The sequence below is a fragment of the Arvicanthis niloticus genome, chromosome 1 (genome assembly GCF_011762505.2).
Source record: "Arvicanthis niloticus isolate mArvNil1 chromosome 1, mArvNil1.pat.X, whole genome shotgun sequence".
Lineage (NCBI taxonomy): Eukaryota > Metazoa > Chordata > Mammalia > Rodentia > Muridae > Arvicanthis > Arvicanthis niloticus.
Genome location: NC_047658.1, coordinates 139,303,235 through 139,315,779, shown reverse-complemented (window position 1 = coordinate 139,315,779; position 12,545 = coordinate 139,303,235). Strand labels below are relative to the sequence as shown.

General features: G+C 38.6%; 1 protein-coding gene across 5 annotated transcripts in view; it reads left to right on the top strand.

Annotated features, from left to right (window-relative positions):
* Positions 1–12,545, top strand: part of Asah2 (N-acylsphingosine amidohydrolase 2) — a 101,580-nt gene that overhangs the window by 86,111 nt on the left and 2,924 nt on the right. For 4 of the 5 annotated variants that reach the window (XM_076919070.1, XM_076919079.1, XM_076919065.1 and 1 more), the window contains 3 exons: positions 2,898–2,993; positions 5,444–5,590; positions 10,542–10,601. In XM_076919070.1, coding sequence (XP_076775185.1) covers positions 2,898–2,993; positions 5,444–5,590; positions 10,542–10,601 — 303 coding nt within the window. Of the gene's footprint in view, positions 1–2,897; positions 2,994–5,443; positions 5,591–10,541; positions 10,602–12,545 lie in introns of those variants that run through there. The other variant, XM_034509603.2, reaches the window with a different exon arrangement.

Below are 12,545 nucleotides of genomic sequence, written 5' to 3'. Positions count from 1 at the left end.
GGTGGGAATTCTAAGAGAATAAGCCAAGGATTATATTTGGTTTGGAGTTCATCATTTCCAAGTACATGTCAGCATCATCGATTCACTCACTGACCACCATGTAATGCTGACACTTGTTTTGTCAGGGGCACTGGTAACAAACCTGTGTTATGACATGCAAATAACTACCCATAATACATTTGATGTCTTAAGCTTCTGTAGGGCCTCCTGTCTGCTATTTATTGAATTCACTACTTTGTAAATGTAGCTATGCACAATCCTTGAAGTACATCCTGAAGTAGCATATTACTCTATATGTGATATGACTCAACAAAACAAAACAAAACAAAGTAAAATCCTTTCAGAGTTAGTAATCTGATGCTCACAATTACTTCTTTATGTGTAGAGTTCTTAAAGCAGCCCAGATCCTTTTTTAAAAGAATAACTAGTTAAATATGACAATATCCTAGAGTCCCATAATTAAAAATTGTAAATAGGTCTCCTGGCATATCATGGCAGTCCATATGGGAGCATTTAGTGATACACGAATTGGAGTCAGCCCTGCTGCCCTCTGTCCACTTTGCTAAAGGATCCTAACATCTAGAAAAATCTTAGTTGTATTAGTCTGTTTTCTATCATTATAACTATATGAGACATCAATTTATACAGAGAAAAGGCTAATATTGGCTTACAGTTCTAGAGGCCTCCATAGCTTTTGGATGTTGCTAAGGATGCTGGGCAGATATGATAGTTCATGCTATCATATGTAAAACTCTTTGCTTTGTTGCCAAGAAGCTTAGTGAAAAAAGAGAAAGAGACTGGTGTTCAGAATCCCTCCCAGGGCATGTACCTGTTACCTGAAGTACTTCTAGCTATACTTCTTGTAGGCGCCACCAACTCCTTGTAGCACTTTCTGTAGTACCAAGACTTTGCCATGAGGAACTTAGGGGGTGCATTCCAGACCCATTTGATAGCATTGTTGGGTAAAATTTCTTCCCCGGGAACAGTTGAATTTTATTCAGTACACTCTGCTATTTAGTATTCTCTTCAACAAGCAACAGGAATAGTAACAGACCCCTTACCTTTTCACATAATTCTTACAGACCTAGAAATACCTTTTATTCTCTTTTTTTTTTTTGTAAAAATTATAGGAGTTAGTATATTTACCTTCATCAAACTATCTGATAGTGTAAAGGAGAAGCACATATTCTTTTGAAGAATTGGTCACTGTAGGTTGATAAACATATTCCAGTCTAATTTGTTTAGATTATTTTTAAGTGTTTTGTTTTATGCACTTAGAACCATTATTCTGACAGGTGTTCTATAGGTCTCAAAAGAGGTCCATGGCACAAGCAAAGTTGGGAATCCCTGAAAACTTGATCCCTTTTTTAGGATGATGTTTCTGCAAAGTTTACTTTTCACTTATTCATTGATGTATACAATAGACAGTTTGCTAGTCACTTTCTGGAGACAGAATAATGATTAAAAAATCTGCTTCTTTCATGGTGTTTCATCAGAGATAAAGGAGAATTCAGATAAAGATGCAGAAGACTGGGAGCTGAAGAGATGGCTCAGTAGTTAAGAGCACATTAGGGTGAAGACCCAGGTTCAATTCCTAGCACCTACATGGATGCTCACAAGTAGGTGTAACTCCCAGTTCTAGGGGATCTAATGTCCTCTTCTTCTGACTTCCTAAGACTCTTGCATGCATGTGATATACACACATGCATTCGTGCACACACATACTCATAAATAAATAAATAAATAAATAAATAAATAAATAAATAAATATTAAAACAAAAGACAAAGACTGGCAGGCATTTATCTGAGTTTTTGACATTACTTTAGTCAAGCAAATAAAAAGTTAGGAATGTCTTTTATATAGAGCAGGCATGTGCACAACAGTCCAGAGAATAGACAGTACACATTAATGACTTATAATTAACTTAGTACTTGTGGAGTGTGATGGTAATGGTGAGGTGAGGGCTAGGGTGAGAGGCAGGGTGAGTGGAGGGAAAAGTCCTTTGTGCAAAATAGTGGAGTATTGACTTTGTTGAGAAGATTTTGGAAAGAGTGCTTTGATTCTGTCTATAAAAATGTCATTGGGAAGGTACTATAGGTGTGTAGAGACAGAGTTTGATTACCACATTAGAGTTAGGATCTGGGTGAGAAACGAAGGTTTGTACAGAGTTAGAACCAGGAGGAAAGGAAAACAGAAAACCTTGAAATTTTTTTAAATGAGGAGTAATGGCACAATCTGAAGACTTATAAAATGTAGGATGAGATGGAGGAGGGATCTAAGATGATTGTCAAGTCATCGCCATTGAGATACTGGAAGGGTGGCATGCACAATACTGCAGGGAAAGCTGGTGTTTCTGAGATGATGAGGACCTTTGTACACTGATAGCTTTGAGGTTTCTGTAGAGTAACCAAAGGCAGGGATCTCATAATGAGATACATTGACTCTATTTCATAGCTGTATGGTATGGCAGAAGTCCTTTCATTAGTAGAAAGAACCATTAGTAGCCAACTTATCTAGAAGTTATTAAATAAGATCTATTTTAGCCTCATTTTCTCTCCTGATGTTCAGCCTTGGGGGAGATCACTAATTGTACAAGAACTTATAATAGATGCAGGCACAAGAAGTGTCAGGTTGTAACATCTTTCAGAGGAAAAGAAATGTATCTAAATGGAATAAACAGAAAGAACCCATCACTTTAACAAGGATCAGATTCAGCCATTCAGTTTGTCTGGTTAGTAGAAAATGCTCACATTCTGTTTTAACAAAGACCACTGAGTATTTGCTGGTAGATAATAATGTGAATGGCCCAAACATCACTTTGCCCCAAAATGCTATATTTCCAGAAACTAACTGATGTACGCAAAACTATCTGTACCTCTTCCTTCTTTTCCTGTAGGCTCAGAGGTATGAGGCAGCATCTACAATCTATGGACCACACACCCTGTCTGCATACATCCAGCTCTACAGTGCCCTTGCTAAGGCAATTGCTACGGTAATGAAATCATTTGTGTGTGTGTGTGTGTGTGTGTGTGTGTGTGTGTGTGTATGTCTGTGTGTGCCTGTGTCTATATGTTTGTCTTCTGGGGAAAAGACACAGAATCAGGAAAGAACCTTAGATACACATATTATTCGACTAATTTTATATTATATGCAATTTCCCTTAGGAAAGAAAACTGGAACAATAATATCAGTAAGAAAATAATTCAAAGTTCACTGGCAGTAAAATTCAAGTTCAATCAATTTCCTATAGTGGTGGCAGTTTGTTCCATATGTGTGTGTGTGTGTGTGTGTATGTGTGTGTATGGATATATACATATATATGGATATATATGGATATATACGTATATATACATATATATGTATATATATATATATATATATACACACACACACACATATATATGAAATTGTCATTTGAAGTAAGGAGATACTATTCACTCCACATTTTTAGATTATCAAAAATACTTGAAGGTGTCAATTAACCATCTGTACATCTGTACTGTAACTACAGTCAATGTTCACTTGCCAAATTCTTTCCTCCCAGTCCGAGAGTTGAGTAGACCGTTCAGTTACAGAATAATTTGTTGCTCATTTTCTTCATTATAACATCTCTAAAACTGAGGTGCATTTTTCAATCAGAGAAATCTCACTCTTATAACTAGTGACATCTTAAAACTCTCGATGATTCAAAGTAGAAGAAATTGTTGTAATAAATGAAGACTTAGGTTTGTTGAACTCTAGTATTGCCTTGGCATGCATATATGTTTATTTCTGAAATGTATATAACTGATTTATTAAAGTTCCTTTGCATTTTAAAGTCCCATTTAGGACACACTTATTTATATAGCTGCAGTTGTGGTACGGATAGTTAGTTGACAATTGGGAAAAAGAGCTTAAAATTATAAGCAGATCTGTATATAATACATGTAGAATTTATAATAGTAAGTATATTACTTGACACATAATAGCTTTATAATAGTAAAAGCTATAAAATTATGACATAATAAGTACAACAAACCCTTTAAAGAAATAGTGTGCATATACTGGATTGAAACAGATGATACGTGCTATACACCAACTCAGGCAATTTCATACAATTTTATAGCTGCCTATTATATTTGAAATTCCAGTACAATCTGGAGACTTGAACATACTTTGCTTACTCTTTTTGTAAACTATAGTGCCCTTCTGAATTTTAGACCTAGTCCTTTGTTTATCTTGTGGAATCTCGGTTCTTGGTCTATGTTATGGTCACTTGTTTTAAGACTGACTATGTGGTCTTGAAAGCCAACTGAGTATATTCAATTCCATGTTCTTGCTTGCAAAGTAAGAATGACAGTACATCCCCCATACCCTGTGCAGCTATAAAAACTAACACTCCAATGTGAACATTAAAGAACATTAAATATACATCAAGGGCTATTGAAACAAAGAGATTCTTATTTTGATGCCCTCATTAAAGTGGGTGAATCTTGTGGAAAACATTATATTGGTCAGGATAAGGCTGATCTTAAATTTTTAATAAAGATATATTTATTATATTATTTAGCACAGATTTGGAACTAGAGAGGACCTTGGCAATGACTTTGGGTAAAAGATTATCTACAGTTTGAACCAAGCATGTTGGTACTTGCCTGTAATATTGGCACTCAGGATGCTAGGTTAGGAGTATCCCAGTTCAGGGCAGCCAGGTCTATGTAGCAAGTTCCAGGTAAGCCCAAGTAGCATCGATAAGACCTGTGTCAAGACCTCACCCCACCCTTAATCAACAATCAAAGTAACATCTTAGAAGTATACTTTTCAGAATTTGACCCTCAGCACCTGAATGGAAAAGCTGGGTTGTATCTGCACTGTACTCTTGTAATCCCAGTACTGGGGAGACAGACAGGAGGATCCCAGGGGCTTGCTTATAAGCTACTTATCTGAATCAAGGAGACACATCTGTCACAATAATGAAGATATGTGGTACCTGAATAGGAATGTCATTTAATATTGACTTCTGACACACATATGCATGTATATGTAAACATATGTAAGACTCAATATTGAACATATAAACATAATTGCAGTATCATGTCATAGAGTTATAACATGTGGAAGTCGCTATCCTGAACCACACAGAGAAAACAATGGCTGCCAAGAATCTATCTAACTTGAGCAGTCTGCATTTGCATTCTGATCTCTCGATTAGACCAGTCAGGCTAACAAAGCAACTCCCTTCAACTACAACATTCTTCTATCAAAAACTTTAAATTACAAACATTTAGGCTTTCATTTTAGGAACGTGCCTCACATTTTTGCTAAATGTTAGCTTTCAGGCGGCTGGTGTGTTGCTGTGTGTGGGCCTCCTTTAATGAGGGCATTTCTTGTGCTATGGATGGGGGTGGGTAATGCGACTTCATCTCCACTGTGCAGTTCTTTAACAAATGCTGTCTGTTTCAGGACACAGTAGCCAACATGAGCAGTGGTCCCGAGCCTCCATTCTTCAAAAATCTGATAGCTTCACTTATTCCTAATATTGCGGACAGAACACCAGTAGGCAAACATTTTGGGGATGTCCTGCAGCCAGCAAAACCTGAGTACAGAATGGTAAGACTCACAGAAAAGTCTCCAAATGCTTCAAGAATTTGCTTCTGGAGGCAAAAGGAAAGACATCACCTCCTGCTTCTAGTGGTTCCATATCATTGCTTCAGCAGTGGCGATGTTGATGTTGACAGTACCACAGGCTAGCTTCAGCAAGGTGATGCTTACGTCTCTTTTCATCTTTGTAGAGGGGAATGGGAAACACTGTTTTCCCTTCTGGCGATTAGCTATGTAAAATTGAATTTCCAAAATGCAAACTATTCTTTTTATTAAGTAGATAGTCAAAGATCCATGCATAGGAGTTGGGACCAAGCTGTCTTTTAGATCAAGGAATGGGAAAGCAACAAAAGTGAAGCAAGACCCGCACTGCTACGTTTTATGCTGATTTTGTGTTCTGCATTCTTGCGGAATAATGTATTAATTCCGGCAGGTTTTCTCTTCTCCCCCACCTTAGGGATTTCTACATTTATTATATAATCAGCAAATGAAGTAACTTGACTTACTCATTTCTAGATTTCTCTTTTTTTCTAATGAAGCGTGACTAAGCTTCATAGTCACGCTTCATTAATTACTGAATGATCAGGAACCTGGTGTCAGTTTCTCACTGCTGTGATAAGACAGCCCAGAGAGCAACTGAAGACAAATGTATCAGTTAATTCTCTGACTGCAGTGACAAGATATCTGATAAGAACAGCCTGAGGATGGAAGAGTATGCTTTTGGCTTGTAAATGGAGAACTTAATCCACCATGGTGGAGGAACCATGGCAACAGTGTGTGAGGCAGCTGGTCACACTGCCTCCCTCGTCAGAAACTGAGAGGCAATTGCTTGTCTATTCACCTATTCCTTCATCTTCAGTCCAGTATTCTGATCATGGGGTAGTGCCACCCACACTAGGGTGAGACTTCCATCATCATCTAACTCTCTCTGAAATGTCTTCATAAAGACTCCAGATGTGTCTCACCATCTCACCAATGGTGGGGAGAGTTAAGCATCACAGCCACGGAGATTTATTTTGGCTCATTGTTTCAGAGTTTTCAAACCTTATCACTCAGCTCCATTTCCCTGGGCTTATGCATGGTGAGGTAAAACATCATGAAGGAAGAGTGTGTGACAGGGGAACTCTCCCTACCCCATGGTGGCCAGGAAGTATAGAGAAACAGGGATGGGCCAGGGACAAGCCTTCAAAGGCATGGTTCAGGTGACCTACTTTCTCAACCAGGTCTTATCCCTTTATGGACCATTCAGTATAAGTTCATAGTAGATAAAAATGGATAAACGTATAGGTAAAGCTAATGCCCTCATAATTCTGTCATCTGAGCAGTTCTAACCCCTGGAATCCCAGCCTTCACTACAGTAACCATGGTGGAAGGAAGGACAAATCTTATTTAAACCATAATAGGATTTGTGAGACTTGGTAGTCTTGGCCTGTTTCTGATCTTAGGAGATGCATATTCAGAATTCCTCTATCCATCCATTCATCCATCCATCCATCCATCCATCCATCCATCCATCCATCCATCCATCATATACATATACTGTGTGTGTGTGTGTGTGTGTGTGTGTGTGTATCAGTGTGAATGTCTGCTACATGTGTAGGGGTACCCACAGATGACAGAAGGGTGCATCGGCTCCTTAGAGTTAAAGTTACAGGTAGCCACAATTAGCATACATGAGATAAAGAGGTGTGATGGTAGGAGGAAGTGAGGACAAGGGGGAGTTATAGAATATGCATGTCATCAAAGCAGAAAGAGGAACGTTTGGAGAAAAGAAGGACTCAGCAGTAAGAGGATCTGGGGACTGGGATTATGAGGTGAACAGAGATTTTATATACATATATATATATATATAATCATATATATATATAATCATATATATATATATATATATATATATATATATGTACACACACACACATATATGAAATAGTGTCACAAAAAATCCTAGCTCATATCTATTTTAAACCCCATAGGTTTTTCGACTTTCATGTCACAAAGTCATATATGTATTTACATGTGTTTAATCTATACCCGTATGTGAGGCAAAGCACACCCTCTTTGTCTTTCTGAGTCTTAACTTCTTTTGTTTAATTCAACGATCACCAGTTCTATTACATTTCCTGCAAATTTAATTCTCCTTCATAGCGGCATAAAATCCTATTGTGTTGCATTTTATCTGTTCATCTGTTAATGAACATTTTCTTCCTATCTTAGCTCTTGCCTATAGTCCTGCAATAAGCATAGATATGCAAATGTTTTTCTGGTATGCTGTGCTGGTTAGTTTTTGTCACATTGACACAAACTACAGTCATCTGGGAAGAGGGAACCTCAACTGCCGAGTTTTCCTTCATCTCGGATGAGCCTATGCGCATGTCTGTGGGGCACTTTCTTGGTTAATAATTATGTGGAGGGAGCCCACTGTGGATGGTGGGCTCCTAAGCAAGCTGCCCTGCCTTTTATTATTAGAAGCAGGCTGAGCAAGCCGTGGGGAGCAAGCATCACTCTTCCATGCGTTCTGCTTCAGTTCCTGACTCCAGGTTGCTGCTTTGAGTTTCTTCTCTAAATTGCTCTAATGATGGACTATGAGGAAAAAGTATAAACTCCTTCTTCCTGAGGGAGTTTCGGGTCAGTGGTTTGCCACAGCAATAGGGAAGCAAACTGGAACGTTGCTGACTTGCGATCCTTCATGTATATGGCCAGGGGTGGTAAAGCTGGATCATCTCATAGTTCCAGCCTTAGTTTCTGAGCAGTCTCAGTGCTGATTTATGTATTGGCTGCCTATGTGTACATGTCCAGTAGCAGGCGAGACAGGTTTCTCTTCCCCCGATCCTGGCCAGCAGTGGCTGGCTGTTGCTGGTTTTGTAGCTAGTCCAACTGGCATAAGTTAAAATCTCAATGTAATTTTAAATTGGGTTTCCCTTACAGCTAATGCTGCTGAGTATTTTAAGACAATATCTCTAGGACAGTTGTCCTTTTTCCTTTCAGAACTTACTCTTCCATTCATTAGCTCATTTGATTTGTTTTTGATATTTAATTTCTGGAATTCTTCTATAGAGCCTAGATGTAAATACAGAGTCAGATCTTGTGATGACTACTGTTAACTGTCAAACTTGAAAAGATTTAGAGTCACCTGGGAGATGGGCCTCTGTGAATCCCTGTGAAAAATCATCTTGATCATGTTAATTGACATTATTAAACCTAGCTTTTCTTTCTGATTTTAACTTTATTTATTTATTTGTTTGTTTGTTTATAGGAACTAAAAATATATTTTAGGAGAGGCTACTATGGTATAATTTCTAGTAAAACTTACCATTGAGGCATATAGTTTTACAAGCTTTTCTAATTAATTAAATTCCTCATTTGGTAATTTCCTATGTGTATAGAATGCATTCTGATTACTCGATCTCCAGTGTCTCTTATCTTCTTCCTACTCGTGGCCATGATCCCTGTCCCTATAGGTCCTTTCCCATGCTTGTGTTGTTGTGGTTGTTGTTGTTGTTATTGTTTGATGTCCCACAGAGTTTAATCAGTACCTTCTGTGTGACCATGGATATAGAGTTAGACAACGGATCCTGGTGGACACGCCAGTGGGTAGACATCTGAAGATAATGACTGATTTTCACCTAGAATCCATAAATAGCCACTGATGTAGAAGGAAGATGCAGGGCCCACGAGAGCCTGCCCATTTCTTGATTGACTTTTGGCAGGCCCAGTCTTGTGCAGGCCCAGTGCAGCTCCCAAGTCAAAATTGCAGTGGCTATGCCATGCCCTGAAAAGAGCATTCCTCAGTCTCCTCCCTGTCTTCTGGCTCTTACATTCTTTCTACCACTTCTTCTGCAATATTCCATGATCCTTCCAGGGAATTGTATAAATGTCCTCTTTAGGACTGAAAACTCGGCTTTTTTTTTTTTTTTTGTCTCAGCACCTTGAGTAGCCAAGACTTTGCCATACACTGTTATCCATTGTATAGAGAAGCTTCTCTGATTAAAGCCATGAGAAGCATTTGTCTATGCTGACTTACATCAGTGTTCTTGAAAGCAGAAAGGGGATCAGGCCTGTATAAAATGGAGAAAGAGGGGGGTTGAAGTGAAGGCATAGCAGTTCGGAGTGTGCACTTCTCTTTGAGGAGACATGAGTTCAGTTCCCAGCACCCACAACTGGTGGCTCACAGCCACTTATAACTCCAGTTCCATAGGAATTGGAGGCAGCTGGCCTCTGCAGGCAGCCGCTCTTATGCAGATATTACAAACGGACACACACACACACACACACACACACACACACGTAATTAACAATGAAACAAATCTTTAAGAAAACTCAGAGTGTGAGCTCACTGCTGCATTGACTTGCTCCTTTGTGAACCAGAGCAGGCTCTTTCTCCCTTAGGCTGTTTCTATCACATTTTATCATAGGAATAGGAAAAGAAACTAAGATAGGTATACAGTTGGCCAAGATATGTTGCATCCTGTAAATGCCTCTTCACTCTGTGGATGGTTTTCTTTGCTGTACAGAAGAAATGCTCTAATTTCCCACAAATCCCATTTGTTAGTTTAGGAATTATTTCCTGTGCTGTTGGAGGTCATTTTTGAGGCTGCCTTTTCTCCAGTTAATGTGTTGACACCTTAGGTGTCAATGATTGAGTGGCTGTAGCTGTGTGGCTTCACCTCTGATTTCTCTGTGCTCTATGTGGCTATTTGAAGACAGGGCTCTGTAATATGATTCGAAGTCATTTTCATGTGTTATCACATTGAAAAGTACGGCTCTGGATCTTAATTTATCAGAATCTGCCAAAGTCAAATTCTTTGGATCTAATTCCTAACAAACTTAGAGGGAATCCCTTAATGAAATACTGTGGAATGTGTACAGCTTCTAGGGTGTTCGAACGTAGAGCAGACAATGCTTCCAATCTGAATAAATAGGCTTGTTTTAGATTTAATTTAATGCCATTTTTTATTTCCAGGGAGAAGTGGTTGAAGTTATATTTGTAGGCGCTAACCCAAAGAATTCAGCAGAAAACCAGGTGAGCATCACTGTCTTGCAAATTTATACCAAGTATCCCTTCACTTTACAGGAGAATCTCGCATATCCAAAAATGTACCAGGGTTTTTCCTACTTTGTTTGTGAAGGTGGGAAAATGTTCAGTGGGTACAGCTAATGTGGGATTGGATGTGGAACACAGAACCCGTGAAGATTTAATCAACTTCTTACGGTGCCATGTGTAGAACAGCTCCTCCAGAAGCACACTGCTTTCCCAGGACATATGGATTCAGAGACATTCTCATTTACATATTTAAATTGAGAATTTACTAAGTTTGTTAACTTATTGAAAGGGCCAAAAAAGGACATGATTTTCCTGCCTTTTGGGGACCTTTCTGACCCCTCCAGCATTGCTTCTCTGGACACGACTTTTGTTTCAGGGTGATCACACATTGGTACCTGCCCTGAGGTTTTATACCATGTGCTGTTTCTTATTTTACATTGTCCATTTTCCTGTTCTTTATTGTTGGCACAATAAAAGGTTCATTTATTAATCTTGAAAAATATGCCCAATGTAAAAACAAATAGCATATTTATAAAATAGAACATTTAAGCGCCTCTCTTCCCACAAATCTATTTTTAAGAGTTATTATTGTTAATAATTTATTAAAAATCATGTCTTATTTTTTGCTCTTATGATATATATGATAAAGCCCCCCCCACATAGTATCTAGAAATGAGATAACTTCAATCTTTTGTAATTTCCTTAGAATTGTCTTATGTCTAAACAAGCAATAAATAGTAGGACAGGTTCTGTCTATAAAAATCTGAGCAAACAGTGCAGTGGCACAGATTTGTTATCCCAGAACTTGGGAAGCAGAGGTGAGATACCAGTGGTTGGATGACTGCCATTGCTGTGTATCAGCTTTGACTTAAACACTAAGGAAATTAGATGCTGAAGTGACTCCGTTTGTAACGATGTTTCTTACCAATCCCGAGGAAGTTGAGTTCAGTCCCAGAAATCCACACAGAGGAAGGAGAGGCTGGACTTTCACAAGCAGTCCTCTGACCTTGACACAAGTTCTGTGGCATGCATACACCTCACACATTACATGCTAAATAACATAAAGTAAACATATATCTTGAAGGACTAAACAAAATAAAACAAGATAACCACCCACCACCACAAACTCCCTACAAAATTTGAAGAAAAATTGTAGAGGAAAGTGGGCATATGGAAGTGGTTTTTAACTCACTTCCCTCCCCTGACTGAGGATGAAGTTATTATATTGTGAGCCATTCTTCTTAGGGGCCATAATCACTTATAATCCAAAGCACTTCCATCCCAAATGAGCTTTGTCACTTCTGTCTATTCAAATGTCATCACTTCCGTGGTAGACTTGTGGCAATATAGTATCATCACATATAAGGTTTGGGAGAAATGTTCTGATCTTTGGACAGTTGGTGTACACCTGTGGCCAAGCCCCACCAGAACATCTGCACGCTTGTAACACTGCTTTCTGAAGAGATCGGAGTGCTGTATCAAGCCTAACAACCACAGGGTCCTTTCATCACTGTTGTTGTAAGAGCAGGATGATAACAGCATCATAATGAGAATAGATTTCATTTCTCAAAATACTCTGAAATGGTGCAAAACAATGTCTAGTGCCCTTTGATCATCTACAAACATCAGTTATCATTATCTCTAATGGCTGAGCAACTGTTGTCTACAAGCATTAGGCTAGATGCTTTGCATATAGTGTTACATGCATCTAATTGAATCCTCACTGCTAACCAGTAGCTTATCTTACTGTCCTTGCTTTGTGCACAAGTAAACTCAGTGGCAGAACATTCAATTTGTAGTAAATTGTACCTGTAAGAGATTATGATCGGGAGATAGGGAAGAGGTAATCAGAAGCTTTGTCCCTGATAGTTTGGAGGCCTAGATATGTTTTTCAAACTGTATTCTAGACCTAGTTATTAGGGA